General features: G+C 54.3%; 1 protein-coding gene across 5 annotated transcripts in view; it reads right to left on the reverse strand.

Moving 5' to 3' along the window:
• PRKAG2 (protein kinase AMP-activated non-catalytic subunit gamma 2) overlaps nt 1–21,430 on the reverse strand; it is a 293,481-nt gene that overhangs the window by 200,318 nt on the left and 71,733 nt on the right. For 3 of the 5 annotated variants that reach the window (XM_043464192.1, XM_043464191.1, XM_043464190.1), the window contains exons 2-3: nt 6,526–6,597; nt 972–1,251 (exon numbers count right to left, since the gene is read on the reverse strand). In XM_043464192.1, the coding sequence (XP_043320127.1) occupies nt 972–1,251; nt 6,526–6,597 (352 nt within the window). The remainder of the gene's footprint in view (nt 1–971; nt 1,252–6,525; nt 6,598–21,430) is intronic. The other 2 variants (XM_043464194.1, XM_043464193.1) reach the window with 1 other exon arrangement.

A 21,430-nucleotide genomic window follows, 5' to 3' on the forward strand; every position in this document is an offset into this window, starting at 1 on the left:
CAGAGACAGAGGAGGACCACTCCAGACCTGACGCCCAAGGGCAGGCACGTTTCCCAAATCACCGTCTCCCTGAACAAGAATTTCCTCTGTCATCAGGGAGAGTCGTAACGAGTAGGGAGATGCCCTGAGACACAGGAGAGGCGAAAATGAACCATCTGCTTTATGGTTTGGCGGTGGCTCCAGGGTAAAGAACCCGCCTGCCAATGCAGGAGACACGGCTTCAGTCTCTGGGTCAGGAAGGTCCCCTGGAGAAGGAAACGGCAACCCACTCCAGTATTCCTGCCTGGAGAATCCCACGGACAGAGGAGCCTAGTGGGCTACAGTCCACGGGGATCACAAAGAGTCTGACGCAACTTGGCAACTAAACAATAACAACAACTTTATGGTTTGCCATAATATTTCCAATTACAATCAACTGTGCTCAGTGGAGAATAGTTTATCCTTAGATCACAAAATCTCATGAGCCTAAAGAACTCTCTCTTGAACACACACTTCCTGCCCCTGTTTCTCTAACAGATGAACCCCAGCTACCCAGGGCACAAAACAAAGTTAGGATGTGCCAGAAAGAAGCCTCAAATCCCTCAAATGTGGTCCCAAATGTGAGTCCCAAAGACCCAAATCCCTCTGGCTTGTGGTCCACCCCGGGAAAGACCACAGCAGGGTACGGGGCTGAATCTTAGCTTCACACCACTCCTGACTTCCACCATTCCATGTGGCTGTCTTAAGCCCGACTAGATGGCAATGTCTGCATTAACCCCCACAAACCACGCCCGACGGGTGGGGGTCAGCACAGGAAGAAAGGGACCCCAGGGAACCCCGCTGTTTCGGAGCTCAATTTGTTCTTGAGGGACGGACCCAGACGCGCGCTCAGCATCGCTACAGCCACCAGCCAGCGGCGGTGTCCCCCGCGGCCCAGAGCGGCTCCCCCCGCAGCCCTGCACCCACCTGGAACCAAAGCATCAATGCCTTACTTTTTCTGGAGCGAGAGAAGAACCGGATGCCCCCCGGCGAGGTGGATGGGTTGGAGCTGGGGGAGGAGTCTTTGGACGAGGAGCGGAAGATCCCGCTGAAGCTCATGCGACGTGGGGAGCGCGGTGGGGACTCCTGGTAGGAGAATGGGAACACGGTTTTGGGGGAGCCGGGGCTGGTCTTGGGGCGCACAGGCGCAGACACGGGGCTGGAGGGCCGGGGCTGGGGGCCTCTGGTGAAGAAGCCTTTGGAGGGGCTGCCCGAGCCGAAGGGGCTGTCCACCTGCAGACAGACAGACAGACAGACGGGTGAGGTCCCTCGGAGCCCAGATGGCGGCCTGTGCGGACCTGCCCCCCTCCGCTGTCCCCTGCCACCCAGCTGGGGGGTCCAGGACACCCAGACTGAGGAACAGCCCCACCAGGCTCTCGCACAGACAAGGGGCGGCCTGGGCGGGGGGCGGGCAGGACGGGACCCAGGGACGACCCATCCACAGGCTGGGCCACACTGCCCTGGGAGCCCCCTGGCCTCCAGCCAGCTCTCCGCAAGGGGGCTTCCTGGAGGTGGGGAGGACAGCCAGGGCATCCGTGAAGCCTCAAACACGGCCTCTTCCCCCCTGTCCTATCCGCAGCCCCGCCTCCTGCCCTTCACTTCTCAAGAACACGCGTCTGTCCTTGAGGTCTGACCTCCCTGCAATAATGTTCTCCGGCCCCTCCTCAAAGGAGGGAGCACAGACCCCCATGACCTGAGAGTCAGGGGGTCCGGGGCTCCGTCCTGGTGTGGGAAGGGACGAAGTTTTCATCTCCAAGCAGCTTCCACGTTGGAGTGACCGCAGAGGTTAGGGAAAAAAGTTAATGAGGCTGAAAACCTCTGAGGCTCACTTGAGCCATGACTTGAAGTCACCACCAGTCATGGCTTGAAAAAGTGCTAGACTCCGTCTTCAAGCCAACTCACTCAACTCATAGACTGGAGGGATTTCTAACGTGCCCTGCTGGTGGGTTTAGGACCTGGCATTCACATCTGAAAGGCTTCTCTCATAGCTCAGCTGGTAAAGAATCCGCCTGCAACGCAGGACACCCCGGTTTGATTCCTGGGTCGGGAAGATCCCCTGGACAAGGGATAGACTACCCACTCCAGTATTCTGTGGTTTCCCTCGTAGCTCAGCTGGTAAAGAATTTCACCTGCACTGCGGGAGATCTGGGTTGGGAAGATCCCCTGGAGAAGGGAAAGGCTACCTACTCCAGTATTCTGGCCTGGAGAAGGGAAAGGCTACCCACTCCAGTATTCTTTCCCTGAAGGGAAAGGCTGCCCACTCCAGTATTCTGGCCTATTCAGTCCACGGGGTTGCAGAGTCAGACACGACTGAGCAACTTCACTTCATTCCCATCTGAGCGCCTGGGTCTGACCCGCTCACCCCTTGCTGGGCTAGCAGGAGGAGTTCCTGAGACTCGCTAAGCCTGGGTCTCCTCCCGGGTGGAATGAGGGGGCCTGCCCCGCGCCGTCTGAAGGGGCACCAGCCAGACCCGACCCACGGGAACCACCCTTGCACATGACCTGCTGCTGTCCCCTGCTGTCCCCTGCAACACAGGAGCCAGAGGGCCTCGGGCCACCCAGCTCTGCCGCAGGAAAGGAAAACCACTTGTCCGCTGGGTGCTGGGGCAAGGACCAAGCCTGGCGGGAGTTGGCTAGCAGGCTGAGACCCCGGGCTCTGCAAGGCAGGTGGACCCCAGATGTGCTGAGAAGGGAGGTACGACGGCGGCCTCTGTGTCTCTGTCCACCTGGGGCGCCTGTCCGGGCCCGGGACCCTGTGAGCGCTTCCACCACTAGAAGGCGCCCTGAGCTGGGCTTGATGTTCAGTCGCTCAGTCGAGTCTGCTTCTCTGCGACCCCATGGACTACAGCACGCCAGGCCTCCCTGTCCATCAGCAACTCCCGGGGCCTACTCAAACTCATGCCCATTGAGTCGGTGACACCATCCAACCATCTCATCCTCTGTCATCCCCTTCTCCTGCCTTCAATCTTTCTCAGCATCAGGGTCTTTTCCAATGAGTCAGCTCTTTGCATCAGGTGGCCAAAGTATTGGAACTTCAGCTTCAGCATCAGTCCTTCCAAAGAATATTCAGGACTATACAGTCCAGGGGGTCGCAAAGAGTTGCACACGGCTGAGCGACTTTCACTCACTCACTCCACGTGGGGTCTGAGAGCCTGAGCCTCCTTAGAGGGGGCATCATGGAGGCTCTGCAGCAAGGGGCTGGCACAGTCATTTAGGGCCGACATGCTGGAGGCTGGCCACCATCACCCCCTGGGTACTCCTGAACCCAGAGCTCTGAGAAGGCACCAACTGGGGACAGAGTGAAGGCCACAACGCTGGTCAGTGGTGGGTGGGGCCTCAGGCCCCTGGCCTTGCCCCTTGCCCCACATACCTCCCGGGAGCAGCAGAAATGGCCAGGAGCAGGAGCAGCCTGGCAATGTGAAACAGAAGAGGAGTCAAGGTCAAGTGTGAGGACAGAGGCAGGGAGTCACATTAACTCCGCAAATGTCCCCTCCACACTGCACAGTGAGCTCAGCCTGGGGAGAAGGAACGGCTGAGCAAGGCTGATGTTCGTTCCACGCAGAGAACAAGATGTGGGGAAGGTTAGGGTCCCCGTGAGGCCATGGAGAACAGCAGGGAAGGTGAGGCTGGCCTGGGAGTGAACCAGAAAGGGAAGAGTCTGCAAAAGGGGACACTGTGGGTCACGGGGCCCCAAACCAGAGAAGGTGCTGAGAGCTGATGGGCTCTGGACAGGCTGAGGGCCAGAGACGTCCCCAGGCTGGGGAAAGAGGAGGTGGAGCTGTGAGGACAGACAAACAGCCACTCACTTGGGCCACCACAGACAGCTCACAGGGGAAAGCTAGGCCAACTGCCACTGGACGGCCAGTCTCACAGGGCCCGGGTGCCGGCCTGAACCCTATCTGAAGGGCAAGTGGAGCCCCAGGATTCTCCACACTGGGATTCCATCCTATGCTCAGAATTCCAGGCCGCCAGAACCAGGCCTCAGCCGTCGGCTTGAGGAGGGGGCCCCAGAAAGCAGACCTTCCCCCCAACATGGTGAAAAATGGTGCCCCAGCTCAGCCTTGTCCACGGGGAGTGTAAGGACTGGTCTTGAGCCGTGGCCATGAGAAGGCAGGTGCAGACCTGGCCTCTGGGTCTGCGTCCTGCAGGGCGGGTGGGGGTAAGAACCCTAGGGACAGAGCCCGTGCCTTCAAGCAGGATGCAGCTAAGATGGTACTTTGCTAACGCAATGGCACGTTTCCCTGGGTTTGGATGAACAAAGGGCCCAGAGCCTCCCGAATGCCTGCCAGCTCCTCAGAGCTATGGATGGGAATTCAGGGTGCCGTGGGTAGGGCTGCCAGGCCCACCTCTGTCCACGGCTGCAGGGGGGGCCACGGGGCAGGGCCCAGTCCCCCAACTCTCAGGTCTCAGCTGTGTCCCAAGGACGCAGAGGAGGGGAGAAGAGAGGTGCAGGGGTGAAGGTGAAGGGTGGGCAGGGCTGGCCTGGTGGTGACTGACAGCCGACTGCTGGGGGCCTCTTCGGAGCTTGTGGGAAACGGGCATGGATGAAGGAGGTCACAGGCAAGGGGCACCAGAGAAAGGGGGGCTGAGTGAAACAAAACCTCAACGGGAGGGTCTGTAGGCCGGGGACACCCTCCCGTGGTGCCCATCTCGGATCAGGGAGGTGGGGAGGCTGGGTCTGGCAGGCAGAGGCCGCGTCCAGCAAGCTGGTGGTGGGGTGTCCCAGCCAGAGCCCCCGCGTGCTCCAGAAAGGGGGCTGGTGGTCTCAGCAGAGGAGCCAGAGGAGTGGTACACAGCCAGTGATGGACAGGAGTCTAGGGCCCGGCTGAGTGCAATGCTCCCCACGGCTCAGATAAACAGGACGTGGGTGCACCCCTCCACAGTGCTCCAGAGGGGGGATGTCTGGAATCACAGCCGCATTCCCAGACCGCCCTTGAGCACCTGCTCTGGGCCAGGCACCCATGGGTGTCTGCTCTACGGATGAGCTCGTTTCATCTTCACAAGAGAGGTGAGCACTGTCATGAGCCTGGGTTTGCCGATGGGGAGACAGGTTCACAGAGAAGGTCCTGTCCCAGGTCACACCTCAGGGAAGCTGCCAGGAAAGATTAACAGAGGGGCTAGGCTCCTTGTCCCAGGATCAAGGGACACAGACAGGAAAAACTCATGGTCACCCATTGGGGGAGTGGGGGGTGGCAGATTGCCAGGCATTCCATGGACTCCCCAGGCCCCGGCCGCCCTGGCTGACCCAGAGTGACCGCAGTGCTCTTGAACGATCCGGGGACGTCAAAGGCACTGACCTTCCTCTCGATGCTGGCCTGGGAGCTGCACAGAGAACTGTGCAGAGTCGAGGGGAATAGAAGCCCGTGTATCCTGAGATGTCTTTTGTGACAAAGAGCTGCCCCCTCTGGGGGCAGGGGAACCAGGCGGGGGGACTGGTGGGGAGAGCGGACAAACTCCCATCTCAACTGATGCTTGGGAGCCTGGGGGCTGGCGTCCTTGAGCCAAGAGCTCCCAGAAAGGGGAGCTCACCCACAGCCCCTAGATCGTGGAGGAGGAGCCACCCTGGGTCCCATCCACGTTCAGCTTGGTAGCCACAGGAGGTGTTCAACTCCCTGAGGAGATGGGGATCTCAGTCACAGGGCACAAAGATGCAGAGACGAGCTGGGAGGTGCAGGACCTGTCCTGCCGGGACACTCCCCTGCACAGCCTGCCCGCCAGTCCCACTGCATGGGGTCCGGACGCAGCATTGCACACACTGGAGTGAGCGCCAGGCAGCCCGGACTGGACCCAGCCCGGCTGTGAGGCCGCCCGAGGACTGGGGGAAAGTCTGTCTACCACCCTCTGCTCTCAAGACACCGCCTGCAGCGCTCCCCACAAAGGCACGACCGCTGGGCCTCCTGCCAGCCCTCCGCCCCGCACTCACCCCCACCGCAGGCTGCCTCGACCTCCCCGTTCCTGCCACGGCCACCCCACCCATCCCAGGACACGCACGCCTCGGGCTGCCGGCCCTCCACCGACCTTGAGCAGGGAAAATTGACACGTGGGAGAGGGGAGAAGGTAGGTGAACGAGAGGAAAGGAAAAGATGGAAAGAGGACGAAAGGCAGAGAAGGACTTGAGGGCTGGGGGTGGGGGTGGGGGGAGGGAAGGAGGGGACGGGGGCGGGAGGAGGGACTCCTGTCTGCAAAGGGGAGAGACATCCGGGCTCCATGACCCGCTTTTCCCTGATTTTCCATCTCTTCTCTGCCCGTGAGCATCTCAGGCACTCGGGGCGCTGAGCTCAACGTTAACTCTTCAGCATCACCTCTGTCTGCTTTGGGGCATCCAGGGGCCAGGGAGGAGCCCCGAGGGAAGGGCAGAGAAAGGGGTGAGGCCTGGAGGGAGAGGCTGGGCTCAGCTGCAGCCAGGGGCACAGGGAGGAGAAGTCTGTCTCGGGCTTGAACTGAGCGAGTCCGGCCTCCACGGCACCTCCGGTGAGCTGGGAGAAGCTGAGAGGAAGGGAGCCTTACCTTACGAGATGGAGGCTTTTCTGAACTCTCCAGGTCTCCATCCAGGAGCGGCATGGCAAAGGAACTCAGGTCCTAGGATGGAAAGAGGGCACGTGGTCAGTGACCGGGACCCTCGGGGGCCCACCTGGCCACATCTGGGGCCACATGTGGGGCTCTGGGTGTATCCCCAGCCCCTTGCTGAGTCCTCCTCGAATGTCAGCCACCATGGAGGGAGGTGGACGGCCACGAAGGTGGAAGGAGGCACTGGAGATGCCTGCCCTGGCCCCCCTCGGGGATCCAGCCCGCTCTCCACCTTCCCTCTCGACCCCCCAGGGAAGGAGCAGGAAGAAGGCACCCGGACCGCAGGGCAGGAGGGAGAGAGCAAAGGAGGAAGGCTGGGGAGGGAAGGGAGAGCCCAGTGGACGCTTTGGGGAGTGGCCGATGGGCCAGACGCCATCTCCTGGCACGAACGTGGCCCGAGGATGTGCGTCCTCCTGGGGCGAGGACAGGGCTGTGTGTTGGGGGCTGGCTGCTGGGGCAAAGCATTCAGAAAAACCTGATGACATCGTGGCCCGAGAGATATCCTTTGGGGGGTTGTGGGGCGCGGGTAGTTGCCACAGACTCATCGTGTCTGAAACGATGAGACCCTCACCGTCTCCTCCTCCATCCTGTCTTCTGCCTGGTGGACACCTCCACTCGAGGCAGAAACCCCACCTGGGCAGCCCTCTCCCAGGAGAAACTGCCCGCATCCCGAACCTTCTTTTTTTTTTTTCCTTGTTAACTGCAGTAAAATACGTGTAACACAAGATGTGGGCTTCCCTCGTGGCTCAGTAGTAAAGAATCCACCTGCCAATGCAGGAGATGGGGCTTGGATCCCTGGGTTGGGAAGATCCCCTGGAGAAGGAAATGGCAACCCACTCCAGTATTCTTGCCTGGGAAATACCATGGATGGAGGAGCCTGGCGGGCTACAGTCCATAGGGTCGCAAAGAGTTGGACATGACTTAGCGACTAAACAACAAACACAAGATTTGCCATCTTAGTCATTCTAACTCAGAGGACTTGAGCACATTCACATTGCTGCGCAAACAGCTTCCAAGGCCCTTTCCTCTCAGCAAAGTGAAACTCCATAGGCATTTGACAACCACTCCCCAGTCCCCTCCTCCAACCCCTCCCCTGGCATTCTACTTTCTGTCTCTATAAATGTGACAGCTCTAGGGACCTCATGGAAGTGGAATTGTGCAGTATTTGTCTTTTTTGTGACTGGCTTATTCCCTTTCGCATCATGTCCTCGGTTTCTCCATGTTGTAGCATGTGACAAAATTCCCTTCCTTTTAATGGCTGAGTAATGTTCCATTGTATGGACAGACCACATTCTACTTATCTATTCATCTATTAAGGGATTGGAAAAGACCCTGATGATAGGAAAGATTGAAGGCAGGAGGAGAAGGGGACAACAGAGGATGAGATGGTTGGATGGCATCACCGACTCGACGGACATGAGTTTGAGCAAGCTCCGAGAGTTGGTGATGGACAGGGAAGCCTGGCGTGCTGCAGTCCATGAGGTGGCAAAGAGTCAGACATGACTGAGTGACTGAACTGGGTTGCTTCCACCTTTTGGCTACCATGACTAATGCTGCTATGAACACAGGAACTATGGATTGAATTGTGTGCCCCTCAAAATGTATAGGTTTGAAGTTACACCACCCCAATACTCCAGAATGTGACTGTACTTGTTGAGTCTTTGAATTATGATAACATGAAGCTATACGGGTGGGCCCTCCATAAGACCTCAATCCAATATGATTGTGTCCATAGAAGAAGAGACCATTAGGACAGACCCAGAAGGAAGACCATAAGAACTCAAGAGAGAGAATGGCCATCTATGGGGCAAGGTAAGAGATATCAGAAGTCACTCACTCTGCCAACACCTTGACCTTGACTTAGAAGTCCTTGAGAATTGTGAGAAAATAAATTTCTGCTATTTAAGCCACCCAGTCTGTACCACTTTGTTACGGCAGCCCTAGCAAACTAATACAACAGGTGTACAAATATCTCTGCAACCCTGCTTTCAGTTCTTTCGGGTATACACCCAGATGTGGAATTGCTGGACTATACAGTAATTCTATTTTTAATACTCTTGAGGAACCCCCATACTTTTCCATAGCAGCCACACCATTTTATACCCCCACCCAGAGTGCATGAGGGTGCCAATTTCTCCACATCCTCACTGGACACTTGTTATTTTCTGCTTTGTTTTAGTTATTGCTGTTTTAGCCATCCTAATGGGTGTGAGATGGTATCTCAATGAGGATTTGATTTGCATTTCCCTAATGATTACTGGTGTTGAGCATCCTTTCACAGACTTGTTGGCCATCTGTGCATTTTCTCTGGAAAAAATGTCTATTCAAGAAGTCCTTTGACCATTTTTTAAACCAGGCTGCTGGCCGGCCGAGTTGATAGGAGTTCTTTACATAATCTAGATATGACCCTTTTATCAGATATATGATTTGCGAGTATTTTTTGTCCTTCTATAGGTAGCCTTTTCACTTTGTTGATTGTGTTTTTTGTTGCACAGAAGTTTCTAATTCTGATGTAGCACAATTTCTCTATTTTCACTTTGCTGCCTCTGCTTTTGGCCTCGTGACCTGGGTTTGGTCCCTGGGTTGGGAAGATCCCCTGGAGGAGGAAATGGCAACCCACTCCAGTATTCTAGCCTGGAGAATTCCATGGACAGAGGAGCCTGGTGGACGACAGTCCATGGAGTCACAAAGAGCTGGATACGACTGAGCGACTAACACTTTCATTTTGGTGTCATGTCCAAGAAATCACCAAATCCAACGTCATAGAGGAAGCTTTTCCTTTATGTTCTTTCCTAAGAGTTTTTTTTTTTTTAAATAAATTCAAACTTTTTTATTTGCTCAATGTGGGAAATATCAAAATCACAGAACTGAGGAAAATCAACTTTATGTAAACTATAAAAGGCCAACCAAAGTCAAATCACATTTGATAAAATTAACAATTTTAAATTAGAAGCCAATAAATGTTTGTTTCCCAGAGAAGCCCTAGACATATAATAACTTTTAGTTTGTCTTTTATTAACAATGTTTGGGCATATTAGTTTCATCTTTTTAAAATGCTACTTTTAAAGCAACAGTGGAGGTAAGAAAATATCCTTTACTCCTGAAAATATTTTTAGCATGATCTTATTTAGTTGCTAAGTCGTCTCTGACTCTTTGTGACCCTATGAACTGAAGCCTGCCAGGCTCCTCTGTCCATGGAATTTCCCAGCAAGAATCCTGGAGCGGGTTGCCATTTCTCTCTCCATTTCCTAAGAGTTTTATAGCTTTAGCCCCTATGTTTAAGTCATTGATCCACTCTGAGTTACAGAAGCTCCTCCCCCCATATCAGCAGTCTCACCTTCCAAGGTTTCTAAGTTAGTTGAGGTCAACTGGGGTCCGAAAACATTTAATGGGAAATTCCAGAAATAAGCAATTCGTATATTTTGAATCTCATGCCATTCTGAGTAAGCTGATGTCCTCATGTAAGACATGTAAGTCTGTCTTCATGCCAGCACCACACTGTTCTGATGACTGTAGCCTTGTAATAAGATCAGGAAATGTGAGACTCTGCTCCTTTCTTTTTCTTAAGATAGTGCGGCTTCTTGGGGTCCCTTGAGAGTTCATACAAATTTAAGGATGGCTGTTCTATATCTGAAACAGGGATTCTGATAGGGATGACATTGAATCTGTAGATGAATTTGGGTGATACTGACATCTTAACAATATTAAGTCTACCAATTAACGTACATGGGATGTCTCTCCATTTATTCGTCTTCTCTGATTTCTTTCAGCAACATTTTATAGTTTTCTGTGTACCTACCCTTGCTTTTGGGGTTTCCCTGTTAGCTCAGCTGGTAAAGAATCTGCCTGCAATTCAGGAGACCCCCAGTTTGATTCCTGGGTCAGGAAGATCCCCTGGAGAAGGGATAGGCTACCCACTCCAGTATTCTTGGGCTTCCCTGGTAACTCAGACAGTAAAGAATCTGCTGCAATGCAGGAGACCTGGGTTTGATCCCTGGGTTGGGAAGATCCCCTGGAGGAGGGCATGGCAATCCACTCCAGTAGTCTTACCTGGAGAATCTCTATGGACAGAGGAGCCTGGTGGGCTACAGTCCCTGGGGTCACAAAGAGTCGGACATTACTGAGCAGCTAAGCACAGCACCCTTGCTTTTTTAAGCCCTCCCACCCTCCCCAGGCTCTGCTGAGGGGTCCAGGTCTGCACCTCCTTTTGCCCAGCCCTCCTTTGGGTTTGCTCTTTGTTCTCCAACAAATCTTTCAACTTAGCTAGTTTCAAGCGATCTGCAAACCTCTGCCAGAACAGTGATTCCTAAAACTGTGGCCTCATAATGCGGGCCCCTCCCCTAAAGCCTCAGGGCCTCCACTCCACTATAGCCAAGCCAATGACTCCCACAGCAAGTCCACCGGGACATGCTGGCAGTCTCTAAGAACACAGCAGACTCCAGACTCAGCCCGCACTGGGGTGGTTCATTTCAGCGTCTCAAGCGGGCTGCAATTAGAGTCACCTGGGGAGCCGGGGTCCCACCGCACGGGTTGAGTCGGCTGGTCTGCGGTGCAGGGCAGGCTTCACGGTGATTCCGCCCAGGCAGGAGCCATGGGCTTCCCACGGGTGATTCACCATCAGGAGATCTTGCCGGGCCCCACAGCCTCTAATCCAGGCCTGGAGGGACTTGCCAACCTCCACAGCCTGATTTCTGATACACTCTATACCCTGTCTCCTTTCATCAGGCACCCAGACAGGCTCTTTATGGTGTTTTAAACAGGCTGTGTATGTATGGACACGTTGGAGTACCATCTCAACCCCTCTAACATGGCAGCTGAAGGTCACCCTTCGCCAACAGCCAACCCCCTTCCTGGGACAACAGACCCTGTCTCACCTGGGCCCCTGCAGGGCCGAGCCAGCCTCTAGCGTGGAGCTGACAACTGCCTCTGAAGCTCCAAGCCTTTTCCTCCTCACCACCCAGCCAGCCCCGATCCTGGCTCACAGGGTGAGCTCCTACTAGCCTGCAAAGCCCAGTGCAGCCGCCTTCTCTGGTCCGGCCGGGACCCACCCTCAGGGAGAATCCATTCTTCTCTTATCTGTGCTCCCTGAACCTCACAGCAGGCCTTACAGCGCTGTATTACGATCATTTATCAGTCTATTCCTCACCGGACTGTGAAGGGTCCAGGACCAGGGCTAAGTCTTCATCTTGCGATTCCGTGCCCTGCGTTTGCCCCGTGCAGCGGGTGGGCAGGCGTCTCCGAATCACCTCCTGGACGGAAGACCCCCTGCCTGGGCAGCACGCGTGGGGGCTGCCCGGCTGTGTTAAGGGGCCGGCTGGCCGGCGGGCAGGCCTCGTGGTCACAGCTCACGGGGGAGGAAGAGGAACCAGGTGTGGGCGCTTACCTCCCCCTTTAATGAGTACATTCCTCTGTGGTTTCCAATAACCATCACCCTGGGACATTCGTTCAGCCTGGCCGTCCCCAGATGCCCGGCGGGCACATGCCCATTGACTCCTCAGGGAACCATCACATGCCGGTGACCGAGGCCCTGGCAGTGAAGTGACTCGGGACAAGACGGTCTTGAGACAGCTGAGGCCGGGATGGGGTCTCATCCCACCCCGGGCTGGGCCCCTCACCACCCGTCCTGCCCATGAGTGAGCCCAGGAGAGGCTCACAGGGCGACCGCGGCAGCACGCAGGGAGTTTCGCTCGGTCGAGCATCCCCATAGCTAAGCCTCTTGGCACCCGTGGCGGGCTTTGCTGGAAGGCTCCCTTGCCCCACATTCCACGATTCTAATCTCACCTCCCCCAGCTTACCAGGAAACAGGGTGCGCCTCGGAGACTAGTGTGGGAAAATCTCCGACTGCAGCTGTGACTACGACGAGCCTGCTGGCCGGTGCGTGAGTGGGACCTGGTCACTTAGCTTGGGTGAAGTTCCAGGAGGCCAGGCTCCGGGAGCTTGCCCGGGGCTTCTAAACATTTAAACACCCACTGGAGACCCTCTGGGTCTCACTGCTGTGGCCACCCCTGGCCATCTCTGAATTTCTTCTCCCCATTGGCAGGCGCTCAGACCCTCCCTGGGCACTGGGGTGGCCAGTTCACTGAGCCACCAAGAGATGGCTCTGCCCTCGGGGACAGTCCCTGGCTGCACACGTATTTTAGATCCTGACCATGTGCTCTGGAGAGGACCAGCGGGGTCCCTGGGGAAAGTGCATTTTCAGGATTCAGGCTGATAAAGTCACCTGTCGCAAAAACGACAGGACAAAAGAGGAAAGTCGCAGGTTTGAGAAAATCCCCAGGATACGAGCTGACCTGAAAAGTAGCTTATTTATTAATCCCCCATCCCTGCCCTTCTTCAGAATTTCAGGCAAAAGCCAAAGATCTCAGCAGCAGGGTTGTCGTTGATTTGCCATTGGTATGTCCCCGGGTTTGATCCCTGGGTTGGGAAGATCTTCTGGAAGAGGAAATGGCAACCCACTCCAGTATTCCTGCCAGGAAAATACCACGGACAGAAGAGCCTGGCAGGCTACAGTCCACAGGGTCAAAAAGAGTCAGACACAACTGAGCAACTAACACTTTCACTCATTCTCACATCCTTAAAAACTTTGAGTCTCTGCCTCATATGGTCTTCAGAGCAGCCCAGACAAGTAGGAAAGGCAAGTGGTTTCACACCAGTCTACAGATGAAGATATGAAGGGGTCAGAAAGGCGAAGCCATTTGCCCAAGGCAGACAAGTGCACCATGGCAAACAGGTTCTATAAACCAGGTCCACCCGCTCCCAGCTCAGAGCTCTACCTACACCCTCCCACCTCCTTGGGACGACTCCGCTCCAGGGACAAAACAACTGGGTATCAGAAGATACGCAGGGCTCTTCAGGGATGATACAGGGCTCTTCCGTGCAAAGTGCACGTCCCTGGCACAGTGAGGTCCCAGGGGACGAGCAAGGATGGAGGAGACTTGGTACGGTTCAGTGGTTCACTCCCAAGGCAGCGTGTGATACTGTCTCTTTAAGGTCTTCTACATCTTAATCTAAAGCAATTCACCTAACACAACACTGTAAATCAAGTGTACTTCAACAGAAGATTTTTAAAAAGTTATTCATGCTGATGTTGCAAAGGACTGAAAAGTATCAAGCGTCCCACCACCAGATGCAATCACCCCATTTTGTATAGTCTGGGGTCTCATTTACAGCTCGCCCACTCCCCCAGCCTCTTATCCCAACCTTTTTCCATACTGTTGACAACCATCTGATGTCTCAGAGCCTTGACAGCAAGCGTGTTATCGATCAGATGCAGTTCTGCCCTTTCAGCATTTCTGACGCTTTGTCTTACAAAACTCCTTTGTTGTTGCAGCTGGGCTCCCCCGGAAAGAGCCCCGATGAAAGTGCACACACAGGACAAACAGAAAGGCCGCCAAGGTCAGGGGCCGCGGCCTGCACCTGAGGGCCAGCCAGGGCTTTTAAACATCAGGGTCACACCAAACATTCCCGTGCAGTTTCCAGCGGTTTGACTCCTCCCGGGGAGGGCACACATGGAAGACAGTCTAGTGCTCCTTCCCTGCCGAGCAGACCTGAAGCCACAGAGCGCCATTGGCATCTGACGCTACCCAGGCGGACAGTGGGCCCCGGGCGCTGTGTGGGCTCGACAAGCCTGCATCCCTCGGGCACGTAAGAACACGACCTGTTCACAGAGGTGGAGCTTGGGTGCTCCAGCCCTGTCCTGTGGTTTACTATCTGGGGAACCGGGGATCTTGGGCACGCCTGAACCCAGTCTTCCAGCTCTCAAATGAAGGGTTTAACGAGATAATTTCAGAAGATGCCTGTTAGCACTGACATGCTCTGTTCTTAACTGTGGAGCTAAACAGCAGGCGGGATCAGGAGAGTTTTAAGGGACTACTGCTAGATTGAGAATAAAATGCTTCTCATCTTCCAGGGCTTGTTGTCAAAATAATTTTCTTCTTTTCTCAAACTACCAGATATTCTCCACTGTCCTCCCAGCGCAGGGCAGGGTCCCCAGACTCGATGTGTGTGTGTGTGGGGGGGGTATTGAGGGGGTGTCCCTTGCTTCCCTAGTGATGCTTCATAGCTGAACGGGTTACGATCCAGATGCATTTCTGGCTTTTGATGTTTTTATTAGAATTTTTTACTTTATAATGGAGTATAGCCAATTAACAATATTGTGATAATTTCAGGCGGACAGCAAAGGGACTCAGACATATATATACGCGGATCTACAGCCTGGTGGCTCAGATGGTAAAGAGTCTGCCTGCAATGCAGGAGACCCGGGTTCAACCCCTGGGTTGGGAAGATCCCCTGGAGAAGGGAATGGCTACCCACTCCAGTATTCTGGCCTGGAGAATTCCATGGACAGAGGAGCCTGGCGAGCTGCAGTCCATGGGGCTGCAAAGAGTTGGACGCCTTCATCACTTTCATTCTCCTCCAAACCCTCCTCCCGCCAGAAAGGCTCTGGCTTTCTAACTGTGTGTGCTCTGACTCATCTGCTTCCTGAATACTAACCCTCTCGTCTTTTAAGTGATTCCTCAGGTCGCTCAATCTTTAGCACCCGAGTCACTAGTACCAATGTCAGGGGGCATCCCAGCAGACACTCGGCATAGCTCTGGAAACATTGAGTGGCCTCCCCAGAACCACGGGTACCCGGCTCCCTACCCAGCCTATGCCCCCAACCTCCTGTCACCCACATAGAGGCGGTGCTCACACCACCAGCCTCATCTGCACCCGAGCTGTCGGGGCTGTGATGAAGGCCGTGGTGAGCCCCTCAGGTGGGAGGCTCCAGGGAGGCCTCTCCACAAAGACTGACTTTGCTCCATTCCTCCGTCCACCGAATGGGCATCTCTTGGTGCTAATGTAGGAGGTGGTGACCACAGCCAGGGTCACACAGCCTCTGGGAATAGTCACATAACTTCCAGAAAAATAAGGAACAAACCCTGAATGGCTGGAACTCAGCAACAAGGGCAGTTCAGTTCAGTCACTCAGTCGTGTCCGACTCTTTGCAACCCCACGGACTGCAGCATGCCAGGCTTCCCTATCCATCACCAACTCCCGGAGTTTACTCAGACTCACGTCCATTGAGTTGGTGATGCCATCCAACCATCTCATCTTCTGTCGTCCCCTTCTCCTCCCACCCTCAATCTTTCCCAGCATCAGGGTCTTTCCCAATGAGTCAGTTCTTCGCATCAGGTGGCCAAAGTACTGGAGTTTCAGCTTCAGCATCTAACCCTAACCCTAACCCTAACAAGGGCAGATAAGAGGTCAAATGAGAAGGAAAGCCTAAATCTGACTCTGGGAGAAGTTCCAGAACTCTTTATTTTCCACAGAGCACATCAAGGCTTCTGACTGCAGTCTGAGAGACTTCCCGATGTGAAAGAGAAAAGAAAGCCACGATTTTTTCCTCCTGCGGGCACCCTCCTTCCTCCCCTCACCTGGTGGTCCCCACAGATCCGTGCAGCTGCCTGGGGCCTCCCTCCCTGCCCTGGGTCTTTGGCGCCTACTGAACAAGGGAGCGTGTGTTAGCCCCACAGCGGGCAGGGCTCCCTTGTGACTCATTGGTAAAGAATCGGCCTGCAATGCAAGAGCCGCAGGAGACACGGGTTCGATTCCTGGGTGGGGAAGATCCCCTGGAGGAGGAGGAAATGGCAGCTTACTCCAGTATTCTTGCCTGGAGAATCCCATGGACAGAGGAGCCTGGTGGGTTACAGTCCGTGGGGTCGCAAAGAGTCGGACACGATTGAAGTGACTTAGCAGCAGCAGCAGCAGCCTTCCTCCCAAGAAAGAAGCCCTGAGACATGAGAAAGGCAGAAATCTGCCGCCTGCCCCCCTTCAAGGGAGTTGCCCCCACCCCGCCCCCCGTGGTCTCCAGCTCCACAACAGCAGCAGGCAGCAAACTCTTCTCAACACCAAGGAGCTCCAGAAGCCCTAGACCAGAGCGGTCAAGAGTCCCCCATTCTCCCCTCAGTAAGCCCCTCACTTCTGGTGTGCAGCAAATCATTTTAGCCTCCAAGGGCCTTCATTTTTCAATCTGTAAAATGAGGCTACCGGGCCTTCTGTATCACCGGGTAGCGCTGTGAAGACAAGATCAGATGATACCACAGGAGGTCCTTCCTGAAACTTCAATGACATACCACCTCCTGCTGGTCAGAATGGTCATCAGCAAAAAGGCTACAATGTAACCACTGCAAGGATATGGAGAGAAGGGAACCCTCTGATATTGTTGGTGATTGGTGCGGCCACTATGGAAAACACTGGTGAAAGTCGTTCAGTCGTGTCCGACTCTGTGACCCCATGGACTATACCGCCCATGGAATTCTCCAGGCCAGAATACTCGAGTGGGTAGCCTATCCCTTCTCCAGCAGATCTTCCCGACCCAGGAATCGAACTGGGGTCTCCCGCGTTGCAGGTAGATTCTTTACCACTGAGCTATCAGGGAAGCCCTGGAAAACCCTGGAGGGTCCTTAAAAAACTAAAAATAGAGTTACCATATGATCCAACAATTCCACTCTTGGGTTCATGTCTAGAAAAGACAGAAAAGATACATGCACCCCAATGTTCACTGCAGCACTGTTCACCGCTGTCAAGACACAGAAGCAATCTACGTGTCCATCGACAGAAGAGAGGAGAAAGAAGATGTGGCACATTTACATACAATGAAATAATGCCATTTGCAGCTACATGGATGCACTTAGAGGTTATCATACTAAGGGGAGTAAGTCAAAGACAAATATCGTATGATAGCCACTTATATGTGGAATCAAAACAATGATACAAATGAATTTATTTACAAAACAGATTCACAGGCATAGAAAACAAACTTAAGGTTCCCAAAGGAGAAAGCGGAGGAGGGATAAATTAGGAATTTAGGACTAAGAGATATACACTACTGTGGTTGTTCCGTCACTAAGTCGTGTCCAACTCTTTGCAACCTCATGGACTGCAGCACGCCAAGCTCCTCTGTCCTTCACTAGCTCCCAAGTTTGCTCAAACTCATGGCCACTGAGTTGGTGATGCCATCCACCCATCGCATCCTCTGTCGTCCCCTTCTCCTTTTGCCCTCAATCTTTCCCAGCATCAGGGTCACTGTGTGTGTGCTAAGTCACTTCAGTAGTGTCCGACTCTTTGCAACCCCATGGACTGTATCCCGCCAGGCTCCTCTGTCCATGGGATTCTCCAGGCAAGAATACTGGAGTGGGTTACCATTCCCTGCTCCAAGGGATCTTCCTGCTCCAGGGATCACAGCCGTATCTCCTGTGTCTCCTGCACCGGCAGGCGGGTTCTTTACCACTGAGCCAGCTGGGAATCCTCCTATCAGAGGACAGATGGCCTGTAATTTCAAGGGCTCTTTTCAACTCTATAATTTCCATGATTTTACCAGGACAAGCCTTAAGATAGGGTCTGCAAAGGCAGGTGCTGGGTTTCTGGGGAGGGTTTCTTTACCCACAAATAAAATGCCAAACCACCAACCGAGATTGTGGTAGCCTTGAACATCGAACCCTCTGTGGGTACCACCCACTGCATGGCCAGCTGGGTGACTCGGGTCGTTGGGCCCCCCACAACTTAAGTCTTCTCCAGGAAGAAAAATAGCAACCACGAGGGAAAAGGGGATGCTTCTGGGCCTGAGTCCCCAACGGCCGCCTCCCCACCCACCTGCCTGCTCCCCACGGGCAGTGCGGGCACTGCCGGGGAGAAATATCACCGGCTTTGGTCTGTGCTTCAAGACCAACTTTCTTTTTTTTTTAAGTCGCTCAGTCGTGTCCAACTCTTTGTGACCCCATGGACTAGAGAGTCCATGGATTTCTCCAGGCCAGAATACTGGAGTGGGTAGCCTTTCCCTTCTCTAGCAGATCTTCCCAATCCAGGGATCGAACCCAAGGCTCCCACATTACAGGTGGATTCTTTACCAGCTGAGCCACCAGGGAAGCCCAAGATGGAAAATTTGGATGAGAATAACACTATGCACTCAGGGAACGTGTTTATAAGGTCACAGCGCTGCTGGTGGCTCTGAGACACATCCTCCCCCATGCAGGGGGCTCTTACGCAAGCGTCAGGGTTTAGAGACCTAGTTTCTGCTCTCAGCCACCTACCCAGGGTGGCTCCGGGGCTTGGCCCAGGAGCCAAAGTCCACACAGTTTTTAAGCTCAGAATCTTGAGAACATCCAACGTCTATATTTATAAAACCGCTTATCAAAAGATTCTTTCTGATCATTTCTACAGGTGCCCAAGGGTTCGTCCACTCAAACCCATGTCTCCCCACCGGCCACGTGACCCCATGCTATACACTGAAAAGTACAAGGAGTTCGAAGGAAGCAGCAAACACCAAAGACTCGGAAAAAAAGAAAAACCACAAGGAAGCACCCTTGGGTACTAAGCAAGCATAACAAACAGGGTGCTTTTATTTGTTCGCTCTCACCTTCAGCCTGAGCTGAACTGACCACTCCAGAAGCATTTAGCCCGTTTTCTAACAGATAGTCCCAACCCATCGTGGATCATGACATCAATTTAGTAGATTATACAACCGCCAAAATATAAATTAGAATAAAATAAAGAGTGCATCTTATTGTGAAAATTTTTGTTTCGGTTATTCACACATAGGCACACGTGACCTCTGGATAAAACACACGTCTTACCGAACTGTGGACCAAAAATGTCTGAACAATCGGGTGTTGCATGAGCTCTGAAGCAGCGTGGGCAGAGTTCAGAGAGTGGCCGAGCCCTGTCCTGCTAGACGTCATGAGGGTGGACAAAGATGGCCCCATCTGCTTCCCTCTGTCCTGGCTGAAGCCCTCTGACCTCTTTTTGTACTTTGTGGCCAGAAATATGCACAAAGAACAGAGACAGAGAACCACATCTGGTGACGGTCATGGGCGGCAGGCGCCTCCCCACCTCTCCTTTCATCCAACCCCATCCATCCCTACCCGGGCGCCTTGAGCAGTGGGCACTGCTGCTCTGACCCACCGTGGGTGCTGCCAACCCCAGCACCCTCGGGCTACCCCAGACCTGGAACAGCAGTTACGGCCCCGGGGGCAATCACCCACCAGGCCCTTCCAGAGTGGTATCCGTCAGCACCTGTACCCTCCTGACCCAGGCCTGCTGCAGACCCCCCAGGTCTCCCAAGGGTCTAAACCTAATTAAAAAAAAAAAACTAAACCAAGGAAATAATGCAGTCATAGGACGCTGCTGTTGGACAAGGTCAGAAATCTTCCCCATCAGGCCCCTTCCACTACAGGTGGGGAAACAGGTGTCCAGGGAGCGCTGAGTGGTTTACTCAAAGCCACGTGGTAAGAGTCACGAGCCAGCCAGAACCGCCTCCTTGGTCGCGCCACTTTGAGCAGAGTTCTCCATCACACCGTGCTCTCTAGGTGATTTTTCAACTTCCAGTTTATGGTTCCGTCACATAAAAAGGTATCAGCTGTCCCACAGAGTAACCGTGCAGAGCCCCCCGGCACGGGCTTGGCTGTTCTGCGCACGGGTAGGTGTCAGTTATAATTATTACACAAGTCGCTTCTCTAACTTGACTTCCCAGGTGGCTCAGCTGGTAAAGAATCCGCCTGCAGTGCAGGAGACCCAGGTTTGATCCCTGGGTCAGGAAGATCCCCCGGAGAAGGGAATGGCCACCCACTCCACTGTTCTTGCCTTGTCCACGGGGAATCCCATGGACAGAGAGGTCTGGCGGGGTCACAGAGAGTCAGACAGGCCTGAACGACGAACACTTTCACTTTCCACTTTCCTCCTCTAACTTAAGCTCTCTTGGCAACTTGGCATCCAGCGACAAAGCTCTCGTTCCAGGTTGTTCTTTGTCACTGTTGGCTTCCTGTGACTTTATCACTTTCTGGGATCCCTTTTCACTTGTGGCCACGGCCGTCAGGGTGAGCAGCTGTTCCTGGAACTTTCGGGAACCACAAAAACCTCGGTGTCCTCCGGCCGACGGAAGGCTGGCAGGCGCTCTGCAGAGAAGGGCTCCAGGCGCTGGCATCAGAGCCTAGTGCGGCAGGTATGTGGACACCAGCGGGTCCAGCAGAGGGTGTCTGCCCATTTCCCCTTCCTCCCGGGGCAGGGCCTGCCAGGGCCCCATCAAGCACGCGCCAGGCACACGTCCTGCCACCCCACATGGGAAACCAGCGTTCTCAGGTGGAACAGTGGGTGTTGGGGACACACGGAACCCAGCGGCCCCGGAGGGTTTGAGGACCCTACCTTAGGTAGGGGATTTGCTTATTTATTTATTTGGCTGCACCGGCTCTTAGCTTCGGTACTCGGGACTTTTGATCTTCACTGCAGCATGTGGGGTCTGCAGTTGCGGCATACAGGCTCCTAGCAGCAGCCTGTGGGATCTAGTTCCTTCACCAGGGATTGAGTCTGGGCCCCCTACGCGGGGAGCTCGGAGGCTGAGCTGCCGGACCACTAGGGAAGCCCCGACACAGGGCAGGTTAGTAATGACACTCAAAATGGCCAAGCGGCTAGCTATTTTGTAAAATGTATTTTTTGGTCCTTTTTACTAATTGAGCTCCTGTTGTTGAAAAAAAAAGCAGCTGAACCGAGCCCACACCCTCTCTGAGGAAGGCCCGGATATAGATTTCACTTCCAGCCAGCTGCGTTTATTGGAAAGGCACTTCCCTCCACTGGCCTCAGTTTCTTCCTCCAAGATAGGACGTGTTTGGCCCTGAACCCTGAAAGTGAAAGTGAAAGTCGCTCAGTCGTGTCCGACTCTTTGTGACCCCATGGACTGTAGTCCATGGAATTCTCCAGGCCAGAATACTGGAGTGGGTAGCCTTTCCCTTCTCCAGGGGATCCTTCCAACCCAGGGATCGAACCCAGGTCTCCCGCACTGCAGGCAGATTCTTTACCAGCTGAGCCCCCAGGG

Source organism: Cervus canadensis, chromosome 3 (assembly GCF_019320065.1).
Source record: "Cervus canadensis isolate Bull #8, Minnesota chromosome 3, ASM1932006v1, whole genome shotgun sequence".
Lineage (NCBI taxonomy): Eukaryota > Metazoa > Chordata > Mammalia > Artiodactyla > Cervidae > Cervus > Cervus canadensis.